Source organism: Carassius gibelio, chromosome A9 (assembly GCF_023724105.1).
Source record: "Carassius gibelio isolate Cgi1373 ecotype wild population from Czech Republic chromosome A9, carGib1.2-hapl.c, whole genome shotgun sequence".
NCBI lineage: Eukaryota > Metazoa > Chordata > Actinopteri > Cypriniformes > Cyprinidae > Carassius > Carassius gibelio.
This window is the reverse complement of record NC_068379.1, coordinates 8,855,300-8,879,278: the sequence shown is the minus strand read 5'-3', so window position 1 is coordinate 8,879,278 and position 23,979 is coordinate 8,855,300. Positions and strand designations below refer to the sequence as shown.

The 23,979-nt window shown below is 37.9% G+C and overlaps 1 protein-coding gene across 8 annotated transcripts in view; it reads left to right on the top strand.

The window, feature by feature from the left end:
* The first annotated feature begins 287 nt into the window (after positions 1-287).
* ubr3 (ubiquitin protein ligase E3 component n-recognin 3) overlaps positions 288-23,979 on the top strand; it is a 52,284-nt gene continuing 28,592 nt past the window's right edge. For 3 of the 8 annotated variants that reach the window (XM_052606901.1, XM_052606899.1, XM_052606895.1), the window contains exons 1-23: positions 344-822; positions 2,784-2,923; positions 4,378-4,530; positions 6,960-7,106; positions 7,219-7,253; positions 7,390-7,456; positions 7,565-7,695; positions 7,945-8,173; positions 8,291-8,470; positions 8,648-8,781; positions 9,030-9,116; positions 9,209-9,274; positions 9,794-9,883; positions 14,359-14,487; positions 14,709-14,761; positions 14,842-14,975; positions 16,394-16,479; positions 16,898-17,039; positions 17,794-17,890; positions 19,815-19,956; positions 20,079-20,183; positions 20,570-20,764; positions 21,114-21,146. In XM_052606901.1, the coding sequence (XP_052462861.1) occupies positions 392-822; positions 2,784-2,923; positions 4,378-4,530; positions 6,960-7,106; positions 7,219-7,253; positions 7,390-7,456; positions 7,565-7,695; positions 7,945-8,173; positions 8,291-8,470; positions 8,648-8,781; positions 9,030-9,116; positions 9,209-9,274; positions 9,794-9,883; positions 14,359-14,487; positions 14,709-14,761; positions 14,842-14,975; positions 16,394-16,479; positions 16,898-17,039; positions 17,794-17,890; positions 19,815-19,956; positions 20,079-20,183; positions 20,570-20,764; positions 21,114-21,146 (3,006 nt within the window). In that variant the 5' untranslated portion in view covers positions 344-391. Of the gene's footprint in view, positions 823-2,783; positions 2,924-4,377; positions 4,531-6,959; positions 7,107-7,218; positions 7,254-7,389; positions 7,457-7,564; positions 7,696-7,944; positions 8,174-8,290; positions 8,471-8,647; positions 8,782-9,029; positions 9,117-9,208; positions 9,275-9,793; positions 9,884-14,358; positions 14,488-14,708; positions 14,762-14,841; positions 14,976-16,393; positions 16,480-16,897; positions 17,040-17,793; positions 17,891-19,814; positions 19,957-20,078; positions 20,184-20,569; positions 20,765-21,113; positions 21,147-23,979 lie in introns of all 8 variants that reach the window. The other 5 variants (XM_052606903.1, XM_052606900.1, XM_052606896.1 and 2 more) reach the window with 4 other exon arrangements.

Sequence of the window (23,979 nt, the reverse complement as noted above, 5' to 3'; positions counted from 1 at the left end):
TTTGTAAATAAATATATTTTTTCCCAGAATTATTCAAACTCAAAATCTCCCACAATTATATATTGACCCAAACAAAAGGTTTACTGCGATGTATATTGTTGCAGCATTGTACTTATTAAAAACATGTGGCACTGCAAATATTATTACCTCCTCTATGATAAATTGCTTGCGCTGTTTCTCACTAAATAAATAAACCTCCGCTAAATGTCAAGGTAATTTCTGATCCGCAAAAAGCTTTACCGCTTTAGTTCCCCGTTGCACGCTCCACGCCACTCTAGAGTCACTCTCGCGAGACTCGCAAGAGGGACGTAGCAACAAGACCTCGCGAGAAGCGCCGCGATCCCAGCAACGAGACAACCAAAATAAAGTGATCACAACAAACCCGTAGCGCATGATGGCGGCTTCGCTGCTGCGCCGGGACAAGAGATCTACCGCCGCCCACTTGAAGGCAGACCTGAAGAGGACTGACAACAGCTCAGGGCTGCGGCAGCTGCGGGAGCTGCTGGATAACGTGCTGCACCCGGAACGGGGCTCGGAGCCGGAGGCGCTGGAGTGGTGTAAATCGCTTTTGGCAGGAGGAGACGGCTTCGACGAGTTCTGCCGGACCGTCCGATCCTACGATAACGCCACCCTGTGCGGGCTGGTGTGGACCGCCAACTTCGTGGCGTACCGCTGCCGGACCTGCGGCATCTCGCCGTGCATGTCGTTATGCGCGGAGTGCTTCAATAACGGCGACCACACGGGCCACGATTTTAACATGTTCCGGAGTCAGGCCGGCGGGGCCTGTGACTGCGGGGACGGGAACGTGATGAGAGAGAGCGGGTCAGTACACTCACAGACGGACACAGGCTGAGTCTCAAAGCCTCGACAGAGAGCCGACCCCCTGGACAGTGTTTGGGGGGCATCATAACATATAGGCGCATCCCCGACCAGCTGCAGATCTGGGCGTCATAGCATACAAGCAGCAGCGTTTTTAGGACCATAATATGAAAGCTTGCGAGTTGACTATCTTGACATTATTATTATTTAGCATCATAACAAATACGTTTACCAAATCACCCGCAGAATTTAAGGGATCGTAGTATCCAGCCTAATGTGATGGCTACATAGACAGCATCTTAATAGCATGATATTGTAGTTGAATTCTGAATCTGCAGTAATTTGGGACATCGTAGTCTTAAACCTGTACACTGGCTGTCTTGTGTGTGTGTGTCATCACTTTAGAGGTGATCACTTTTTGGTTCAGCTATGTTGGCCTTCATAAGAGTACTCTGAATAAGCAGGTACTGAAACGTCATAGTCCCAAACCTGGCGAGACAACATTTTTGGGAATGATGATACAGGCACATCCCGAGTTAGCTGCTGTTTTGGGGATTATGTCATTGAGCTCTCCATCTTAAGAAACTAAAATACAAACTGAAATAAAAAAATCTGATTCACAGTATTGAATAATAATAATAATAATAATAATAATATTATTGATGATAATAAAATAACACTGATCGTAACATAAGCATGTCCCAGATCTGCAGCAGAATTCGAGTATTCATAGTCACCACACCTAACACGATTAGATATATCAGATGAAATATGAATATGCAGTAATTTGGAGTGTATTATTCTCAGACGTTGTTAGCTGTCTCCCTAGTCATCATTATCAGCACACTTGTTGGTTCTCATAACACTGGCTCATTGATATCACATTATAGTTGTGTTCTGGTTCTGCAGCGTCATAAGAGTACCACAAATAAGCATGCATTTTGGGTTTTATAATCTCAAGGTAATGAGCTGCCTTCTTAGACATACTGTGTGGGAACCATGTACATGCACATCCAGAGTCAGCAGCTGTTTCTGGCTTAATAGTCTCAAAACTTTGTGAGCAGCTTACAGGACGACACTGTGTGGTTGGTTTGGTTGGAGGCACAGCCGTGCATTGATTGATATATATATGTGCACTAATATAAGGGCCGGTGAACGGTCAGACGGGCTGTCGGGTGGGCCGTGGCACCTGATCACTGCCTTACAGAGAGTGACCCAGTCTGGGTTATTTTTAACCCACCCACAGGGTCATTGACCGGTCTCTCTTCCCTTCCTCCTCTCACTCTGTTCTCTTTAGCAGTTGTGCTGTTCGATAGACAGACGTTTAGAGGTTCGGATGTGAGGACCGGATATGACCGCTGTCAGCTGGAGCTCAAAAGACTCGCTGTATTTGATCAGTAAAGGCTTTCTTTATCCTGAAGTGTACTTCTGTGCAGGAATGAGGATATTGGCAGGTTTATTCTTGGAAGGAGTGTAGTGTGAAAAAGCATCAGCTCCTCTAACACTTTTGCTTTTGTTCTGGAGCGAGATGTCACAGTACTCGCATTTTCTATCTGATTCAAAGTGAATGTCCACTGGACCCAACTATCTGTTTTCTTATTTAAAGAAACCATTGACTTTTTAGACATAATCACTGCCAGGATTACAGATGATGTTCACTGTAACGGCTAAGACTGCTAAGGTCAATCAGTCATTCCATGTCACAGTCTTACCTTCTGTTACCACACTGTACCATTATGCCAGCATTATTATTTTTATTATTTTATTTAGTATGAGTCTCTAGAAAGCAATCCTTGTTAGTTTGGTGCTTTGTTATTCTATTGCGATAGGGTTCTACAGTTGGGCTCCAGAAGTCAAATGAATGATGCACCAAAATATTTTTTGAATATTTGTCACAATGTCAATGGATTTTTTGTGCACTGAACTGCATGTTGAATTCTAATGCACCAGCTCTTGTGTGACAGGTTTTGTAGTAGGCATCGGTTACAAACAGGAGAGAATGTGCCATCGGTCCCTCTGGATCTGCTGCTCATGTCTGAGATGGTGCTGCCACGGTTTATCATCTCTATTATTCAGTACCTGAGAGACGGCTACACAGAGCCAGGTGAGAACACCAGAACACACCTTAAAGGAATACCTCACCCAAAATTACATTTATTGCAAGTTTCACCCTCAGGCCATCCAACATGTAGATGTGTTGTTTCTTCATTGGAATGGATTTCGATAGATGTAGCATTGCATCACTTCATCAATTGATGCTCTGCAGTGAATGGGTGCCGTCAGAATGAGAGTCCAAACAGCTGATAAAAGCATCACAGTAATCCAAACCACTTTGGTCCATCAGTTAACATCTTGTGAAGTTAAAAGCTGTTTATCTGTATATATAAAAAAAAAAAATCCACCAAGGAAGTTTAACTTTAAACTTTAAATCACTTCTGTCCAAAATGTGTGTCCATAATACATAAAAATACATAGTAAAAAAGTCCATTGCCTGTTTGCTCACATCAAATTCCAAAAGCATCAACAGTTTTGGACTGTTTCACTTGAAAATAGTTTTTTTGTTGTTGTTGTTTTTCTTTGTGCCTATTTCTCTCCTGAATCAGACTGGATTTCAAGAAAGTGAAAGCAATTGTATGTATAGAGGACTCTGATTTCAGCTAGAAGCAATGGTTTGAAGTTAAAAATGTAGAGTTTAACTAAGCTTGAATATTTGATGTTTCTGTGGGTTATTGTGGTGTTTTTATCAGCTGTTTGGACTCTCATACTTACATTTATCTGAATTCTCCAAATGTTCTGTAAAAGAAAAAAAAGAATTTGGATATTAAATATATCAGATTTTCATATTGGGGTGAGCTCTTCCTTTTAAAGGCATATAGTCCACTGAGAAATTAAAATTGTCATGACTTTACCCACATGCCATTGCAAACCTACATGATGTTTTTTTAGTTGATTGATGTTGGGAACCAAACAGTTTCTAAACCTTTTGTCTTCCATTGTATATTTTTGTCTATATAATGGAAATCAATGGGAACCAGAGTTGTTACCAATAATCTTCATTCGTTCTTTAATGCACATGAAGTGCTGTAACTGCTTTAAAGACAGCATCAAATGATATATTTCTTGTAGGAAGAGTTTGGGAAGGGCATATTGAAGAATCCTGCTTCCATGATTAATGTGTTTGGCCCATCTTCCTGTTTAAGAAATGCTATGTTTTAAATGTTTGTTATCTAAAGGCTATTTCGTGATTTTATAGGTGGACCCTTGAGTTGATTTCAAAGCTCACAGAACTAAAATATTTCATGGGGTCTTTAAAGTGTTTAGTTTGGACATTGTTCAGTGGATTCAGCTCATAATCTGATCAGAAGCACTTTGCTTGCTTTTACAAATAGGATTTTAAGAACCAGCAATGAATAAGACCATCTGCGATATGGTCAGCTGCTTTCTCTGTGCTTTTGACTGTACTGTAGTGACTGAGCTAATCTGCTAATCGTGCCCACTGGGGCGACACATGCTGCTGTGTTTTGTCACACACACAAACATGTTATCATGTGCTGACAGAGTCGGCCGCTGACAGAGATCTGCAGAAGGTTCTTCAGCAGTTAGACCTGCACATATCCTTCTTAGAAGAGCTCACCAAGATGGGCGGAGCCATGCGCACCGTTCTCACCAAGATCTTAACCAATCAGCAGATCTTTAAAGAACTGAGCATGGGTGAGTATGTCTGAAATGTGTTACTTCTGCCTGTAGAGTAGTCGAACAATTGAAGTCAAGTCGTGTCTGCCTGCATCGTGTTTTTGTTTCAGTCATTTGATTTGTTTCCTGGGGTTATTTCATTTATCACATATTTGTTTGTTTGACCGTTTACACTCTCTCACCTTTACAATTAAAAAGGCTGTTTTTGTAGCTGTTCCTTTAAAAACCTATATATGCAAATTAACTTTATGCCTGACTGTATTATTTTAATAAGAAACAAGTCACAATATTTACTAGGGCTGCAGATTAAAAATCATGGTAACACTTTAGAATAAGGTTCCATTAGTTAATGTTAGTTAATGTATTAATTAACATGAACAAACAATGAATAATACATTTATTACTGTATTTATTCATATTCGTTAATGTTAGTTAATGAAAATACCGTTATTCATTGTTAGTTCATTGTAATTCAAAGTGCATTAACTAATGTTAACAAGCACAACTTTTGATTTAAATAATGCATTAGTAAATGTTGAAATTAACATGAACTAAGACTTTTAAATGCTGTAGAAGGATTGTTCTTGCTTAGTTCATGTTAACGAAAGTAGTTAACTAACATTAACTAATGGAACCTTATTCTAAAGTGTTACCAAAATCATCATTCTCGGTTATTCCCTTTGAATTGTAATTGCTATTCCTAATTACGATTATATTAAATGATGTTTATATCGTTGATGCAACTGGATGCCGTATTTTTACATGAAAATAAACAAGCTGAAAACACTCTAACTGAGAAACGTTTAGTGTTTTTCTATAGTTTTAAGCCTCAAATGTCAACTATATATCGGATTGGTTTCTTCTTTAAATTATAAACAATGAAAAATATGAATTGTATTATAATGTTATACTAAAAATAATGGGAAAAACCCTTTACACAACATGTTGAAAGAAAATAAAGGCTGCATCTTAAACATGCTGAATAACATGGACTTTGAATGATTAGCTGCCGCTTTAAACGATTACGTAATTGTGGCATCCATAATTGTAATTGCAATTAGAAATTCGATTGACTGTGCCTAAATATCCATCCTTCAATAACCGCCTGTTACAAAACTGCTTTACATTGTGACAGATTTATAAAACTACTGTATGGGCAGTGTTCATGCATCTTGTTAAAATTAGGCTTTTATTTTTATTTAATTAACTAAAATCTCTGGGAGCCATAAACACCACAGTGTTCTGCAACTTCCGTTAGCCAGCTATATGTGTGTAGGAGAATAGCACAAACACTCTTCAACCCCTCTGGCACAGCTGTATTGTTTAAAGTATTGTTGTTACTGATGTTTAAATGTGGACTTTTATGCATTGATTTAATTTTGTTTTTAACATTTATAATTCCAACTATTTTTAATTATTAGCCTCTAGTGTTGTCAAAAGACCCAGTAATCCGGCCGCTGTGTTGATCTGCTTTCACACTCAATAGTTGTATCGAACCCAGGTGCGTTTGCAGTCACCTTACGTCATCGCAACCGCACACGGAAAACCAGTGGTACTGAGTGCCTGGTCAACCCCTAGCTCTATGATTTCCGTGAAGCAGAAAACGCGGACGGAATCTCAAAATCCAGTCATGAAAATGAAACTTACATTTTAATATGGACAGTCACCGAATTTAGCATAAATGAATCAAATCAAATCTCCGTATGGACCAGTATCTGTAAAGTTGTTTGAAGTCTGAATCCTGCATGTTCTGCGCGTCTCTGTGTGAATGAATGAAGGGTTTGTTTACTACAGAGACTGAAGCGCATGACCGTCTCAGTGAGGACATAAATACATAAACAACATAACCAGAACTGAGTCACTTCACAAGCATTTTACCGTTTCATTTGAGTAAAACCAGTGTCAAAATAAAAGTTTATTTTTACATTAAGGTATTGTGCTAGAAATATGACTATTATTTAGTATAATGTATCTGATACTGCTACTACCGTTGAAAAAAATATATAAACATTTTATTTTTTTAAGAAATGAATCACACAATATGTCTTCAATGTTTAAATGTTAATAGCAAATCACCTTTATTTACCAAAAAGAAAAAAGAAAAATCATGAATTAAAATTAATTTAATTTAATTAAACTTGTATAGTGTTTTTCTTAATTATATTACTTGTAGCAAAACTTTAAACACAATTGTAAATAAGTATAAAGAATGTCATTGGTTTTATTCTTAGTGATAGTTTTTTTTTATTTTTTTTTTTAGCATATTATGTTGCTTTGCTTTGGTACCGAAATTGGTACCGAGAACCGTGGATTTTCACTGGTATCGGTACCGAATACTGACAGTTTGATGATGTTTTTTGTTCTTTTCCATACTTCAGCCTTTAATAGTAGGCTCAAATAATAAAAAAAACTAATTTTCACACTTCTATATTGTCCCACACCCACAGGTCAAGAGGAGAGTGTTTATGCGAAGAGCAACTATGAGAAGTATCTGTCAGCATTGAAGAGTTCAGGTCTGGTGTCAGTGGAGGAGAAAGGAGCCGGAGCTGGGGCATCAGACACCCCAGCTGGGGCAGGAGCGCTCGGTCTACTGGGTAACACCTGCTGCCTCTTCTGTGCTTTATGTCTGATGAGTGATTAGAGAGAAACGGATCTCAATGGTTCTTTGGTAACACAGTTATTTTTCTTTGTTGATTATTATTTTAGGAGCTGCTGCCAGTCTGGAGGACTCTAGCAAAGAGGTAGGCACACAGACTTATGGGATAGATCAAATGTGCCCAGCAACTACTCAAAACAAACACAGTAGGGTGTGTCGTTGTTGAGAATACAAACTGATTGTTTTAGCTGTGCGGGTCAACTGAAGTGTTTGTCTGACAGGAGGATCAGGATGGACTGCAGGGTGTGGGCCAGAGGAAAAGAGTAAAGCTCAGTAGCAGTTCCAAAGGTAGAGCCCATTAGATCTCATCAGCCCTAAATCTCACGAACTGTTATTCCCTGAATAATGTAGTAACTAAAACAATCGCATTTCCTTGCCCTTTTCCTGTTTTGTTAGATCCATCCATAATGGACACCCTGAAACATAAATGTTTTTTAGAAGAGTTATTGTTTTGGACTATTAAGTATGAATTTCCACAGAAGATGGTCACCTTTTTGCTCAACATGTTGCCAGATCAGGATTACAAGGTATTCAGTGCTGGCAGTTTTGTGATAGAACGTGATACTTAAAAAACAGGACTCTTCTTGCAAAAGTTTAATGTATGGATCTCATATAGGCAAATATTTAATAGTGTGTAAATTAGTGCCCTTTTACACCACAAGGCTGGGAGTTGTAACTTATGTATAGCTGCTGCAACCAGTCCATGATCTCTAAATAATGTATATATATTTTTACCAAAATCTATAACATGTGAACATGCTTCTCCTGTGCCACAGATCACTTTCACTAAAACCTTTGTACAGCACTATGCCTTCATCATGAAGACCCTCATGAAGAGTCATGAGTCGGACACCATGTCCAACCGCATCGTTCACATCAGCGTGCAGCTCTTCAGTAACGAGGAGCTGGCCCGACACGTCACAGAGGAGTGCCAGTTACTGGACATCATGGTCACCGTGCTCCTCTACATGATGGAGAGCTGCCTCATCAAGAGCCAACTGCAAGGTAACACAACAAGCAAGGTTTAGGCTGCGTTCAAAATGGCATGCTAACACACTACAATGCACTATTTGCTAATTTTTACTGGATTGCCGGCTACAAAATGTTTTGGATCTGTTCCAGATGAGGAGAACAATCGTCACGTGGTGGTGAACTGTGGTGAAGCTCTACTGAAGAATAACACCTACTGGCCTTTAGTTAGTGATTTTATTAATATCCTCTCGCACCAAAGTGTGGCCAAGCGCTTCCTGGAGGATCATTCTCTGCTGCTGCTCTGGATGAGTTTCGTCTCCTTCTTCCAAGGTCAGTGACTGAGAGAAAATATAGATGTTAACTACAAAACAAGCATCCAGGACTATTCATTTTAGAAAGGTCGTTTCGATTTTGTGGATGTAGGTTATGTTACTGAAGCTTGATATCAGTGAGTCAGTACTTCAGTCTGATGTTACGGCCTCTCTTTCTGTTCCTCTCGCCATTCAGGAATGAATCTTAATAAGAGAGAGCTGAGTGAGCACGTGGAGTTCGAGTCTCAGACGTATTATGCGGCGTTTGCAGCCGAGCTGGAGGCCTGTGCTCAGCCCATGTGGGGTCTCCTGACACACTGCAAAGTCAAAGTGAGGCTCCGTTCGTCTCTACACACATCACGCTACAGCACCTGTTTGAGACAATCAACTTATTCATGTTTAAGATGCTGCAAAGGACATGAGACACAAGCTCGGAGCCTCGCATGCCCATCTAGCACATTGAAATGCCATGGAAAAGCAGCGCAGTAGAATTCAGAAATGCTTTCTGTGTGAACAGCGCTTTATTAATGTTTTTGTAGGAGGTTTGTGTATGAGCTGAATTTATTGTGTGTTGGCAGGAGACCCACGAGTACACGAGGACAGTGGTGCGCTACTGTCTGGAAACCCTTCAGATGTGGTTTGATGCCATTGGGTTTGTAGATGAGGTACAGTCTTGATTCACACGATCAGATTACATCATGATAAAGATGAACCAGTGAGTAACACCCCCCCCCCCCTCTCTCTCTCTCTGTCACAGCCTGCTCTCCACCAGCTGACCTTTCATTTACCTCTTCATAGATACTATGCCATGTTCCTCAGCAAGGTGAGCACACTCAGACACGTGTTGGTCAACAGATCAGTTGAGTGAATAATTCAATGTCTGTCTTATAAAGGCATTCTCCTCCTCGTAGAAGGATGTAACCTTTTGTAAGAGTCATTGAAAAATCCCAACCGCTGATATTGAGAAGCAGTTTGAAATGAGCAAACACAGGAAAGCCGAGTGATACAAATCGTAAAAAGTCTGGACTGTGCATATCAGCACGTATATGTGGATTTGGTATTGAATTGGCTAAGATGTTGTAAATTGAGATAGACCTGCGAAATCCTGGGCAGTTCTTAGTCCCAATTCGGTCATCAAAAAAGCTTTCCGTGTTGAGTATGAATATGTCAGTCTCCGCAAAAAGCCCGACATGCTTGACCAAAAACAAAATGCAGGTATTTATTGATTTAGGAGTATGTGATTTATTGAGCAAAGAGCTGCTCCAGAATGGGATTTTAAAAGCAGTTGGTCTGGGTATGATCCTGATTATAAACTAATCAGTGTTTTGTTGTTGTGTTGCAGGGAGTGAAGTGTCAAGGTCTGGATTTGGACAGTTTGCTTCCTGATCAGGAGATGCTTATGAAAATCATGGTTCACCCTCTTCAGATACAGGTAATGAACAGTGAAGGTGAATCAAGACATTAAGAGAAGAATTAATCAGCTGGAAGTGAGTGTCTGATTGTGTGTTATTAATCAGACTACAGATATATGATGAAAGTATCAGATATGACTGGTATACTAATGTTCACGTCTTCTAAGCTCATATGATAGTGCTGTGTGTGGAACAGATCACAACTGAACTAAATATTCACTAAATTCTGCCCACTGTAGAGGACTAAGACTAAGAGTGACACTTAAACTTAAAGGTAGGGTAGCTAGTGTAGTACAAAAACATAATTTATTTATTTATTTTAATCCTGGTTGAAATTTTCTTCATATCCCGATAGCAATCACTAAGTTACCGTATTTTTCGGACTATAGGTCGCACCTGAGTATAAGTCGCATCAGTCCAAAAATACGTCATGACGAGGAAAAAAACATAAGTCGCACTGGATTATAAATTGCATTTATTTAGAACCAAGAGAAAACATTACCGTCTACAGCCATGAGAGGGCGCTCTATGTCTTCAGTGTAGACTACAGGAGCATCTGAGCAGCATAGAGCGCCCTCTGGTGGCTGTAGACGGTAATGATTTCTCTTGGTTCATTTCTCTTGGTTCAAGTCAAATTAATTTTGATAAATAAGTCGCAGGACCAGCCAAACTATGAAAAAAAGTCAGCAAAATACGGGTATGTGGTCTAAATGCATTTATATTAGGGCTTTAAGTTTTAATGTATTAATTTAATTAGTCATAAAAAAAAAAAAATGTGATTAAAATATGTAATGCATTATGAATGGATCCTCATTTTGAACGAATCGCGTGAATCAATGGTTCAAAGTGTGATTCGATTACGATTAACGATGCATCACGATGTAATCTGTACATCTTTTACCCAAAGGCGAACGTGAACTTGGCTATAGAGTATATTGAGAAGAGCATTATGAAACATCAGTCACTATCCCCGGATGCTCTGATCTTTATCATGGGTGATTTTAATAATTGTAAATTGTAAAATTCTGCTAAGAGCATGTATGGGTATGTCACGTGTCCAACCAGGTATAAAAAGACATTGGACCAATGCTATGGCTCTATTAAGGGAGCATACAAAGCTTCTCTATTACCTCCTCTGAGTTCGTCAGATCATAATTGTATTCATCTAATCCCATGTTATACTACGGAACTGAAGAGGGGAAAAGTTGAAACAAAAATGGTGAAATCTTGGACTGATGATGCTATTGAGAGTTTAAGAGGATGTTTTGACTGTACCATATGGAATGTTTTTATTGATTCATATGCTGATATTGATGAGCTTAATGATGTGGTTAGTTCCTGGGTAGCTTATTGTGTTGACTCTGTCATTCCCGAAAAAGTTGTGAAGATATATCAAAGCTTGTAAGCTAATAAGCTAATAAGCTAATAAGCTAATAAGCCATGGGTGAGCACCAATCTTAAGGATTTGTTGATTTAGAAAAGAACTGCTTTTCAACGAGGGGATTTGCTTGAAGTTAAAAATGTACAGAAATTAATTAGACAAGAAATCAGGAGGTCAAAAATACGATATAAGGAAAAAGTTGAAATTAAATTAAGAACAAACTGTATGTGCTCAGTATGGGATAGTCTTAAACTAATGACGGGCTTAAATAGTGGATGTAGAAAACAAGTGAAAGTACCCGGTTATGAGTTAGATAGTGTCCTTGCAGAGGATTTTAATAAATTTTACGCTCGATTTGAAGAGCTGAATGGTGACAAAGAACATGAGTTTTATAACTCCTCTCAAGTTCAGTTGTTTCCTTTAGTGTAGAAAATGTAGTCAATCTTTTTAAACAATGCAAAAATAAAGTGAGTCCTGGTCCAGATGGAATAAGTGGTAGGGTCTTGAAACAATGTGCTGAAGAATTGGGTCCTATTTTTACTTATATTTTTAATTGGTCTTTTGAGGTTCAGTATGTACCAAAACTTTGGATAGAGTCTATTATTATTCCAGTTGCAAAAAATAACTGTCCTTAAAGCTTTACAGATTATAGAACGGTTTCCTTGACCTCGCTTATAATGAAGGTATTTGAGAAATTAGTAAAGGAGGTACTATTGGAAAAAACTACTCCATTTCTCGACCCGATGCAATTTGCCTATAGGGCGGGAAGAGGTGTGCAGGATGCAACGCTGACCTTATTGGACCTGTTGTATAAACATCTGGAGAGTAGTAGTATTTATTTGTAGATTTTTCATCTGCGTTTAACACGATTCGACCAAATTTGTTGGTTCACAAGCTTAGGTCGAGTTTTGGTGTGGATGCAAGATTGGCTTGGTTGCTGGATTTCCTTACAAATAGGTCTCAAAGGGTAAGGGTTAATGGAGTGCTGTCAGATCCCATAATCACATCCATTGGCTCCCCACAGGGGTGTGTACTTTCTCCTCTCCTCTACATCCTATACACAAATGAGTGTCGTAGTCAGCTTGAGAATCGGTATATTCTTAAGTTTGCTGATGATACAGTTATTGTGAGTTTGTTGGTTGGTGAGGAGAGGGAACATGGGCCAATTGTTAATTATTTTGCAAATTGGTGTCGTGAGGCTGGTCTACTTATGAATGCTGAGAAAACCAAGGACATGTTTATTGACCTGCGGCGAAATCAGGCAGCAGTTTCCAGGTACTTTTGTTGATAATCAGATGATTGAATTGGTTGATAGTTATAAGTACCTAGGTACTATCATCGATAACAAATTAAATTTTGCAGAGAATACTAATAGATTGTACATGATGAGCCAACAAAAACTTTATTGTTTACGGAAATTGGCGAAATTTAATATTGATAGGACACTGATGATTGCTTTTTATAAGGCATATATTGAATCGATTTTATCTTTCTCAATGATTTGTTGGTTTGCCTCTTTAAAGGTAAGACAGAAAAAAACTTCTATTAAAGGTTGTAAACAATTGCAGTAAGGTATTGGGTGTGAAATTGCCTGAGTTGTCAGATTTGTTTGATATTCAGGTGATAAAGAAAGTGCGTTACATTATATCTGATGCATCTCACCCTCTCTACGATTCATTTCAGACCCTCCCTTCAGGATCTTTGTACAGGGTCCCTTTAGCCAAGACTAACAGATTCAAATTTTTGTTTGTTCCATGTGCGATTAAGGTGCTTAATTTAAATAGGAAGAGGTAGAACTATAAGTTTTATAACTTTCCAATGCGCTATTAATGTTGTGTATGTGTTTGTCTTGTATGTGGTGATATCAGGCTGCAGAACAAATTGCCCCTATGGGGGACAATAAAAGTTTTTACAATTACAATTGTCAGTGCGCGAGCTCCGTGCATCTAATAGTACTGCAGTCCAAACGGCAGAAATGAAATCATATCTAAAGTAAAACACAGATGGTGGAAGCACAGACTGTCAATGTGCACGTGTGAAGCCGGCCGTTATAGCCTGAACGTTTGTGTAATACATTTTATGTTGGATCAAATAAAATATTATTTCTAAAGCTACTATTTATAATTTCTACTTGATATTTTCTTATTTAACACAAAAAAGCTTTAAATAATAATTTGTGGGTATTTTGAAAGCCTAATTTAATTTGATTAATTAATCGCCACACCATGTAATAAATTAGATGAAAAAAAATTAATCGACTGACGTTTTATGTATTTATATAATTTGTGGAATGCATAGGCATAGAATGTTCATCCAATCATATTCAACGTTATTCAAGTCCAAGGTCAACGTTATGTATTAGCATACCTCTGTGCAGACGTGATGTGTCGTTAGCGCCTTTCTTTACACTCTTGCAGACTTAGAATGTTATGTTTTCTCAGTGGTGAGTGAGACGTGAGTTTCAGCCCTCCACCAGTGCCATCTCTTATCGTGTCTCATGTCATGTGTTTTGGAGGAGGCGTAGCTTTGGAGAGTCATTTACAGGGAGGGTGGGATCTTATGCTTTCCACTTTAAGGGAAGGAATTGTAATAATTCACACCTAAAATGAAGATAAATCACACGCTTTTAAATTGACAAATGATTAGACATTTAAATATGTAGTTGAATAAAATGAACGCAACAATTTTGACATTAATGCCTTAAGGTAGTGAAAATATTAAGAAGAAAATTGCCAATTGTTTTGTTTCTTTTTTGTGAGAGATTTTTTATTTTTACATCTATTTATCAGTCGAGTTTAAAAATACCATTGGACAGTTCACTCGCAGTGCCCCCTGTACCCCTCCGTTACAGTTTTTTTTTTTTTTAAGTCAAAACTTTTGTTTTAGATCTAGCTGCTAATATATGGCCACACACAAGGCTTCATTTTGTCTTATTATTTTTTTGCATTTTGTGCATTAAAAGCTGCTGAAGCAGCCGTTTGTCATAAATCTTCAGTAATGTCTCACATTTCATTTCTGGCATGTGAAGTGATTTTACGATGGTAATGCAACAGTGTGTGACAAGTAGACAGGACCCATGTGTTGATCTCTGTGTGTGTGTGTGTGTGTGTGCAGGCTAGCCTGTCTGAGATCCACAGTAACATGTGGGTGAGAAACGGGCTGCAGATTAAAGGTCAGGCCATGACTTATGTCCAGTCTCACTTCTGTAACTCCATGATTGACCCGGACATCTACCTCCTGCAGGTAACACGCTGACACCCTCACTCTCGCTCGCTCACCTCACACTTCTGTGCTCAAATAGGACTTCATCCAGGGTCCAGAACCCTTTGCCAGCACATCATGTGAATATTTGAACTTAAGAAGTTGTTAGAAGACACACAGGATACTTACCTTTTCTTCAATAGAATCTGAGCCTTTGTGACTGTTAATGAATGTTTCATTAGTTTTTTTGGTTTTTGGTCTAGGTGTGTGCATCTAGATTGGATCCAGATTACTTCATTTCCTCAGTGTTTGAGAGGTGTGACGCATTTCTTTCTTTGGTTGGGCTTTTACACTCCCCAGTGGATCCTAAACTCTGTGTGTGTGTGTGTGTGTCAGGTTCAAGGTGGTGGACTTGCTGACGATGGCGTCTCAGCATCAGAACGCAGTGCTGGACTCGGAGCAGGAGAGACCCATGCTGGAGGGAGCGCTCACCTTCCTGGTCATCCTCAGCAGTCTCAGAGTACACTTAGGTGCATAGCTTCTCCATCTCAATATCAAGCTCAAAAGATTTATCACTGGAACATGCTGCTTCTGATTGGTAAATCTGAGCCTTCAGAATATGACTGTTAGAGGTCTGAATGCGGTTACATTCACACAGTTTGGCTATAAATAAGAGCTATTATAATTAATGGGACTCTCACCTGTATTTTGAAAGCATGTTTCTATAGAACTGTTCTGTGTTACAGTTTTTCTCAGTCACTTTGGTGCATTTTTCAAAACAGAAATGAAATTCTCAAAACTACTTGTACAACCTCCACATCATCTAGTCATTTATACACATCATAAAACCAGTTTCTCATTCTTTTGAACAAGTTGCGATTGCTTTTGTACATTCATGCAATTGATTATGCATGTTTATCGGCAGTTTCCTACATTATCAGTTGCTCATGTCATGTTGCTCAAAACGTATTGCATAGTTTTCTGTGCAACAGTCTTACCACTCAAAACATCTAGTCTTTAATTCATCGTATAAGTCATTAAATGCAAAATGGTTAATCTAGTTGTCAAAAACTGCCTAGCACACTTTTTATATTTATTTTTACACATTATTATTAGACTTTTTGTACATTTGGCATGAATTGTCCAAGTGAATCTTGACTTATGAAGAGAATGTAGATGATAAACCAATGATAAACCCTTTCTCTGAAATAGCTCAAAGGTTCATCTCATGAATCTTCAGTTGAAAAGCTTATACTGTATAGACAGAGGACAACACAAGAGTTACACATTCTGAAAATGGACTTATTTTCATATTTGTGTCCATATTTGTTTTTCCTTTTCTATATCACAATGACATTGTAAAGGTTTTTTTTTTTTGGTCAGACTTTGTAAAAGTGTAACTGGGAATTCTATCCAGTCTCTTTCAATCAATATCCCACATACAGTAATGTGTAAATGTGTACGTTTGAAATGGATATGGCATACATAAGCATATGGCATATTGTTCAATACAGTAGTTTACATCAGATCATCCGTCCAGAGTAAACTGTTATATTGACAACATGACTAAGCAATTTGACTGTCTTATCCGTAAACTATGACACAAGGACTTGTCATTCTGATGGCACTGATATGTTCATTGACACAGATATTTATTTTTGAGAGATGAACTAAGGATTTTGAGCAGGAGACTGGCTTTTGCAGGTAATTCATGGTGATTTGCTATTTGTACGAGTTGTTTTGAGAAATGCACTTTATGTTTTGGAAATTGTGAGTTTGATTCGAGAAATGTACCAAAGCGACTGAGAAAAACTGTAACTAAACCTAGTTGTCTTTCAGATCATACATCAGCATGTTTCATGTGCATTGTGTGTAGGTTTTTTTCTTTTTTTTGGAAACTCAATGGAGATATTAGCTTGTGTCTTTCTCTCTGTGTGTGTCATCGCAGGGATGTCTGATGATGAGATTTTGAGAGCGGAGATTGTGTCACAGTTGTGTATGAATGATCGTACCCACAGTTCCCTGCTGGATCTTGTATCCTTTCACCATGAAAGCATGATGTACTCACAGGAAGTTCAACGAGGACTCTTTTGGTTAAGAAAGAACCCCAGTCCCAAAAAGACGTGTCATAACATTATGCTGATATAAAAGGATGTATGTCCAAACCAAAATCCTCTCCAAAGTACCATTGCTCATTTCACACCTGTTTCTTAAAGAACAGAACTGGACAACCTTAATTAAGACTAACCTTATAATTGGAGCTAAATAAAATGACAATAAGAAGTAATATATGACACCTTTAAAGATGCAATATTTGAAATAATGGAAACACACAAATCAAAAGTTCCCAACCACACGGGCCTTCCTGTGTAACTAATGTTACCACATTATTGACCTCTTGAATATTTTGATCACATTAGAGTTTGAGTGTTGTCCTTGAGTGTGGTTGTAGATCCCGGAGAACCCCAACCCTAAGAGCGGTGTGGTGCCGGGCAGCTGTAGTTTTGAGGAGATGCTGGCTGCTGTAGCTGATTTCAAAGCCCCGGTGTTTGAGCCGGGAGGATCCATGCAGCAGGGCATGTACACGCCCAAAGGTGAGCTGCCTTATTATTTAGAATTGTATTTTTCTGTAAATTCAATGGTTTTGGATGTTGTGTGTGCCTCTCCTTACCTCCAGATGGCAGTGTGACTCTGTGACTGTAGCGTTTAGGACACAAGGGTCTTCTCTCCAGCAGTAGTTCTGTGTTTGTTTCTCATTCCTGTTATACAACGTGACCGAACATATTTATGTACATTGGAAATTCAGCTCTAATTGATTTTTAAGATATTGGCATTTTTAGGTTCTGGGGTTGGTACGATTTTTACAATGTTATGCAAAGAAGTCTCATGTGTTCAACAAGCCTGCATGTATTTGAAAAAAAAAAATAATAATTAAGGTAATATTGTGAAATACTTAACACATTTGCTCTGAAAAGTGTTTTATTCCTTCTGAGTTTTCAGTATTATTGAGTTTTCAAATCCACCAGAATTCATACTTTCATGCTCATTAGATAAACAATTTTTTTATTTTTTTATTTTTTGGACACCTATTGGTCAAGTGTGCCGTAGTTTAACTAATGCGATGAGTTGAGGTAACAGGAGTCAACTAAACATGAGGATATTTTAATCCATTCCTTGTTGATCAGTATTTATACTGTGTTTCAGCATTCAAACGATGAGTTTGTATAACAGTAGGACACTATGTATCTGTACTCTCTGGCCATCAAGCTCTCACCACATGGTTTCTAAATTATTTTCCTTTTTCATAACTCACCCTGTGTTTATTTTCTGTGTGTGTGTGTTTTCCAGCGGAGGTCTGGGAGAAAGAGTTTGACCCTATAATGGTGATTCTACGCACAGTGTACCGCAGAGACGTGCAGTCGGCCATGGATCGATACGGAGCATTGTGAGTCTCTAAAGACCTCCTCATTTTAACATTCACTTCATCATTTAAACACTGCTTCACAAATCAAGATCCCTCAGTGTACAGTCTCTAGATGTGGTCGTTGATCATGCTGAAGCCAAACTCTTCACCTATGGAGCCTCAAGTGGCTTGCTTGTGTACGCTGCTGACCTTGAGTTTGAGGGCCGCTGTGTAATAGAGGTCATTTTCTTCAGGGTCACTACTTGTCTTGTTCTGAGGAAGGTGTTCATGGAGGGACTTACACCTGAAATGGGTTTTTCCAGTTAAAGGAGAACCAATAAATCACACCTCAAATACAGACTGGCTCTCCATCCACAGCCTTGGTAGCCACATGGTAGTTATAAAAAAAACCGTCAGCAGCCTAAAGTGATTCCAAACCAGATTTGTATTTTATTTTATTAAACTGCAATTCACTTCACTGTAGGAATACATGTTGTTTTTTTCTGAGTGAAATGGTTTAGTGATAAATGCTTTCAGTGTCCAGACTGGGATGTTATCCATTAACGTTGCAAGTGATTGCACCCAAAATAGTTTAAAAATGGACGATATTTTTCTTTGTCATATTGCATATTGTGTTCTTCATAAAACCAGTGGTCTGGTTAAATGATAGTTTTGCGGTAGCTGCGTTAGAACGAGAGATGTTGTGTCAGAGGTTTTCAGCGGGACGTCACATTGACAACAGTTTGTGAATATGTTTTGGTTGTGTTGGTCTGGCCGCTGAATGATGCATTACCTGTCAAGAGGACTAAATATTTATATCCCATGGTCCTTTCAGTGCTAATGGAGTCAGTGATGTCTTTAAAGCAGGGCAGCTGGGTCTCATGAAGCTACACTTTGTGTGCAGTTGTGTATGTTGTCTTCTGTTGCTTTGCCTCCATAATATCATGTGGGCTTTGTAACATGCTTTATACATGTCTGTTTTTGACTAATATGACAATCCTTAGTCTATCATTTTGTGGAATCACACACTTATAGGGTGTCTCATACTGTACTTTAGATCCTAAAACACTGTGAATTCGGTAACACTTTAAGAAGCTGTTCTCGTTATTAACTAGTTATTAACTTCTAGCACGCTTATTACTAGCATATTGGCCATTTCTTAGTACATATAAAGCACATCATAATGCTTTATTCTGCATGATCATATTTTAGATCCCTTAATCTGACCCTAAACTTAACAACTACCTTACTAACTATTAATAAGCAGCAAATTAGGAGTTTATGGAGGCAAAAATTGTAGTTACAAGTGAATATGTGTGACCGAATAACAAACCCAGATGAACATGTTGGGAATGTACTGGCCAATCTTTTCCATATAATGAAAAGCGAATGAAGACTCAGGTCTGTTCAGTTCCAAAATGACAAAACCATCCATTTTACAAGGTGTGTTTTTTTTTTTTTTAAGCTATTTTTTTGCTAAATATCCGCCTCCATGTTGTTGATGTCTCTCAAGAAACACCATATTTGATTTGACAGCCACTGAAGAGTTGAACATGATCGGGCTTAAGAGCCTTAAATTTGGGTCTTTTCCTCACCCAAGCTATTGTATGACTATACTGTATGACTTTACTGTATACTGTGGACAACTTTTATAATTTTATGGTTCTGTCATTTTGGAGACTGATATCCCACGTTCCCCATTCATTAACATCAAATGGAAAAGAGCAGCTAGGAAATTATGCTAAATAAATCTCTCCTTTTGGATTCTTTGAATCAAATAAATAATGATAGCATTGACATTTTTAAGTGAAATATTATGTTGTGTTTCATGATTACACTGAAGGATTTGTTTGATTTTTATAATTAGATTTTACATTTTAGTATGCTACTATGCATTTTAGTATTACTATGCTAAAGCCAATTGCATTATTGAATGATTGTCTATAAGTATTTTTGGCTTTTGTAGTTTGAAACAGTCAGGCGTTCATACGGGGAACCCCTGGCCGCCCTATAAAGAGAGGACCCCTCTGCACCCCTGCTATAAAGGACTGGTGCGCCTCCTGCACTGCAAAACCCTTCATATCGTCATCTTTACACTGCTTTACAAGGTGAAACTGGTCATGGAATAAAATGTGTGTGTGTGGTTTAATTTGACTTGTTTTGTGTGTAGATGTCTGGTTCATTTAGTAGAATGACATGTCTTTTGATAACTGTTGTTATGTTTGTTTAGATCTGGATGGATCATCAGAACATGTCTGAACATGTGTTGTGTATGGTGCTCTACCTGATAGAACTTGGACTTGATAATCCGGTCCAGGACAATCAAGTGGAAGAAGTGAGCATTTTTCCCTAAATAAATTATTATATTGTTATTTGTAAGATCCAGTCCGGGGTTTGTTTCCTAAAAGCAACTTCGGTTGCAAGTTCTGTCGTTATCAATAGAGTTCAATAGAACTTAGCATCATAGTTAGCTAACGATGCTTTTGGGAAACGCACCCCTGATTGGCTGGCTTCAACACAACTTCCATGTGTTTCAGTTTCCCTGGAAATAAAGTAGTATCCTTACTCAACTCAACTACTAGCCGGCAAACTCGAATTACTCTATTAGCGCTTGACTAATTAAATCAGGGTTAGATCTGACTAGATTATTTGTGGCAGTGCTTTGGATAAGGATTCCAGGATATTTGTTGTTCCAAGCTATTTGAGTTGTTGTTTTTTTAGGAGCCCTGTATTGAGGAGCACTGCCATGACAGCTGGTTCCCAGGCACCAGTCTGCTGTCTAACCTCCATCACGTCATCAACTTTGTGCGTGTTCGAGTGCCAGAGACAGCACCTGAGGTGGAGAGAAAGAGAGCGAGGGAGAGAGAACGAGAGACTCCAGCCAGCACCAGCTCTGAGAGCAGCAGCTTCGGACAGGTGAGCCACACTCTCTCAGGTGTGAGCGTCTTCTGATTCCTAGCTTTTGTGTTTGGGATTGTACAAGTTGTTGCCTGTGTGCTGTTGTGTCGATGACATCAGTATCTCATTTAAGTGCTGTCAAACGATTAATCGCGATTAATCGCGCCCAAAATAAGTGTTTGTTTGTATAATATAATATATGCGTGTGTGTGCATTTATTTATATATATATATATATATATATATATATATATATATATATATAATAAATATACAGTGTACGCATATGCATATTATGTAAGTAAACACTTATTTTTGATGCGATTAATCGCGATTAATCGTTTGACAGCATTACTCTCATTTCACAGAGTTCCAGAAGGCTGACAGGAAATTGGAGAGAGGTAGAGGGATTTGGGAATGATTTTTAAAGTGATGTGAAATTATTTCTAGAGTTTGTTTTGGATGGTTTGAATTAGAATGACTGTTCGTTTTGTTTTGTAGACTTTTGAAATATTTATAGACCTGTTGCTCGTTTCTTGTTAAAATGTCCTATAATTATACTGACACTAGTAAGTGGGTCTGTGACAAATAAGCTTCTGTGAGATTATGATGACTGGAAGAAAGTGTAGCTTGAAATGAATGGTCAAACAAAATGCGATCTTGTATTCTTGACCTTTTCTAACATTTGCAAAAACATTTATATTAATAAAAAAAAAGTCAAGTGGTGTAAACGCATAACAATAACAACTCAAATGACTTGATGAATTCGGCCATTCAAAACGCATTAGATAGCTGGCCAATCAGAGCACTGAACGATTTTTGATTTTCAGAACGATGAGCTTTGTAAAAATCGATGTGTTTCAGAAAGGCAGGACATAGAGGAGCAACAATAATGTACAGTTTGTGTAAAATAATGTTTTTTTTGTTTTTGTTTTGGGTTTTAAGCCACGTTAACCCATTGCATTACACCAAATACACAAAACAGTGTTCTTTTTAGCAACATCATATGACTCCTTTAATATTGTAAGACATGACCGCTTCACTACTTTTGTGAAAATGAAAACAAAAAGATATTTTGCCAAATACCTAGGTTCATATACACTACAGTTCAAAAGTTACTATTTTTACTGTGTCTCTTATGCTCATCAAGGCTGCATTTATGATCAAAAATACAGAAGATTTTTTTTTCTCTTGAACCATATTGTGCACTATAAAAGAATCCTGTTGTTTTTACAAAAATATCCTGGCATCTGTGGTTTCCAGAATAATTCTGTAAATAAATACAATAAAAAATGAAACATTTACAGAACAACCTGTTTAAAACTGTAATTTACAAAAATTAAGAAACCATTATATCCAATAATGAACACTGCTGCTAAAATCTATTTTTTACCTTTTAACATAAACACAACTACCGTAATAATAATGTGGCTGGCAAAAGAGGAAGAACATGAAGAATCAAAGGTTTCCATGAGCTGAATTACACTAGTATACAGAAGGTGAAGTAATTCACACTAAAACACAAAACATGTCATTGTGGGAACACACAGAACAATAAAATAATGCAATAAACATTCATCAAACAACAGAAGATGTAGAATAAAACCCAAATGTGCAGAACTAATAACAAAAACTGTTAAGAAACAATAATTATTTAAACTAAATGGTTTCAAATGTAAAGGGAATTGTGGGAATATCAGTTTAGTTTTTCCACTGTAAATAGCCTACAGTCATGCCCACAAATATTGGCACCCTTGGCAAATATGATCAAAAAAGGCTGTGAAAATTCATCTGCATTGTTAATCCTTTTGATTTTTTATTTAAAAAAATCACAAGAATGTATCCTTTCATTGGATAATAAGAATTTAAATGGAGGGGAAATATCATTATGAAATTAATGTTTTTCTCAAATACTCGTTGGACACAATTATTGGCACCCCTATCTCAGTAGTATATTCCCATTCATATTCACAATTTTGAGCACTCCAGCATGATTATAAACATGAATTATCCAGCCATTGCTTCGTGTTTCACAGAAATATAAAGAGGAGGGAAAACAAAGCCCAAATGCCCTTAATCATCCATCACAATCAGAAAAATCAAAGAATATATTTCTGATGTGCAGCAAAAGATAATTGAGGTTAACAAATTGGTGAAGTGGCTTTAAAAAAGAGCTAGAGCAGTGACAATTCCCATTTCCACCATCAGGGCAATAATTAAGAATTACCAATCAACCGAAGATTTTACAAAACTGCCTGGAAGAGGACGTGTGTCTATATCGTCCTAATGTGTGGTGAGAAGGAGAGTTTGAGTAGCTAAAGACTCTCCAAGGGTCATAGCTGGAGAATTGCAGAAAATAGTTGAGTTTCTGGTTCAGAAAACCTTTAAAAAAAAAAGTCAAACAGAACCTTCATCATCACATGTTGTTTGGGAGGGTTTCAAGAAAAATTCTCCTAGCTCATCCAAAACAAACTAAAGCATATTCAGTTATAAGCCATGACTGGAACTTTAAATGGGACTGGCTTCTATGATCAGATGAAACTAAAAAATGAGCTTTTTAGCAGCAAACATTCAAGATGGGTTTGGTGAAAACAGGGATAAAAAGTACCCCATGTGTACAATGAAATATACTGCTGTATTTTTGATGTTGTGGGCCTATATTTCTGCTGGAGGTCCTGGACATCTTGTTTAGACACATGGCATCAAGGATTCTATCAAACACCAAAGGATAAAAAATCAAAAAGTGACTGACTCTGTTAGAAATCTTATAATTGGCCATATTTGGATCTTCCAACTGTACAATAACCCAAACCCAAACCTCAAAAACAACACAGAAATGGGTCACTGAGCTCAAAACCTATCTTCTGCTATAGCCATTCCAGTCCTCTGACCTGAACCCTACAGAACATGAGAGGAGTGAACTGAAGAGGAGAAGCTGGGAATCTGAAGGGTCTAGAGTGATTCTGGATGAAGGAATGGTTTCTGATCTCTTGTCAGGTGTTCTCTAACCTCATCAGGCATTATAGGAGACAGTTTTGAGCTGTTAAACTGGCAAATGGAGGTTTAAAAATAATTCAATAAAAGGGTGTCCTTTAATTGTGGCCAATGTGTATTAGAGAAAAACATTTATTTCATAATGATATTTCCCCCCATTTTAAATTCTTATTATCTAATGAAAGGATACATTTTTGTGAATTTTTTAAATAAAAAATCAAAAGGATTAACAATGCAGAT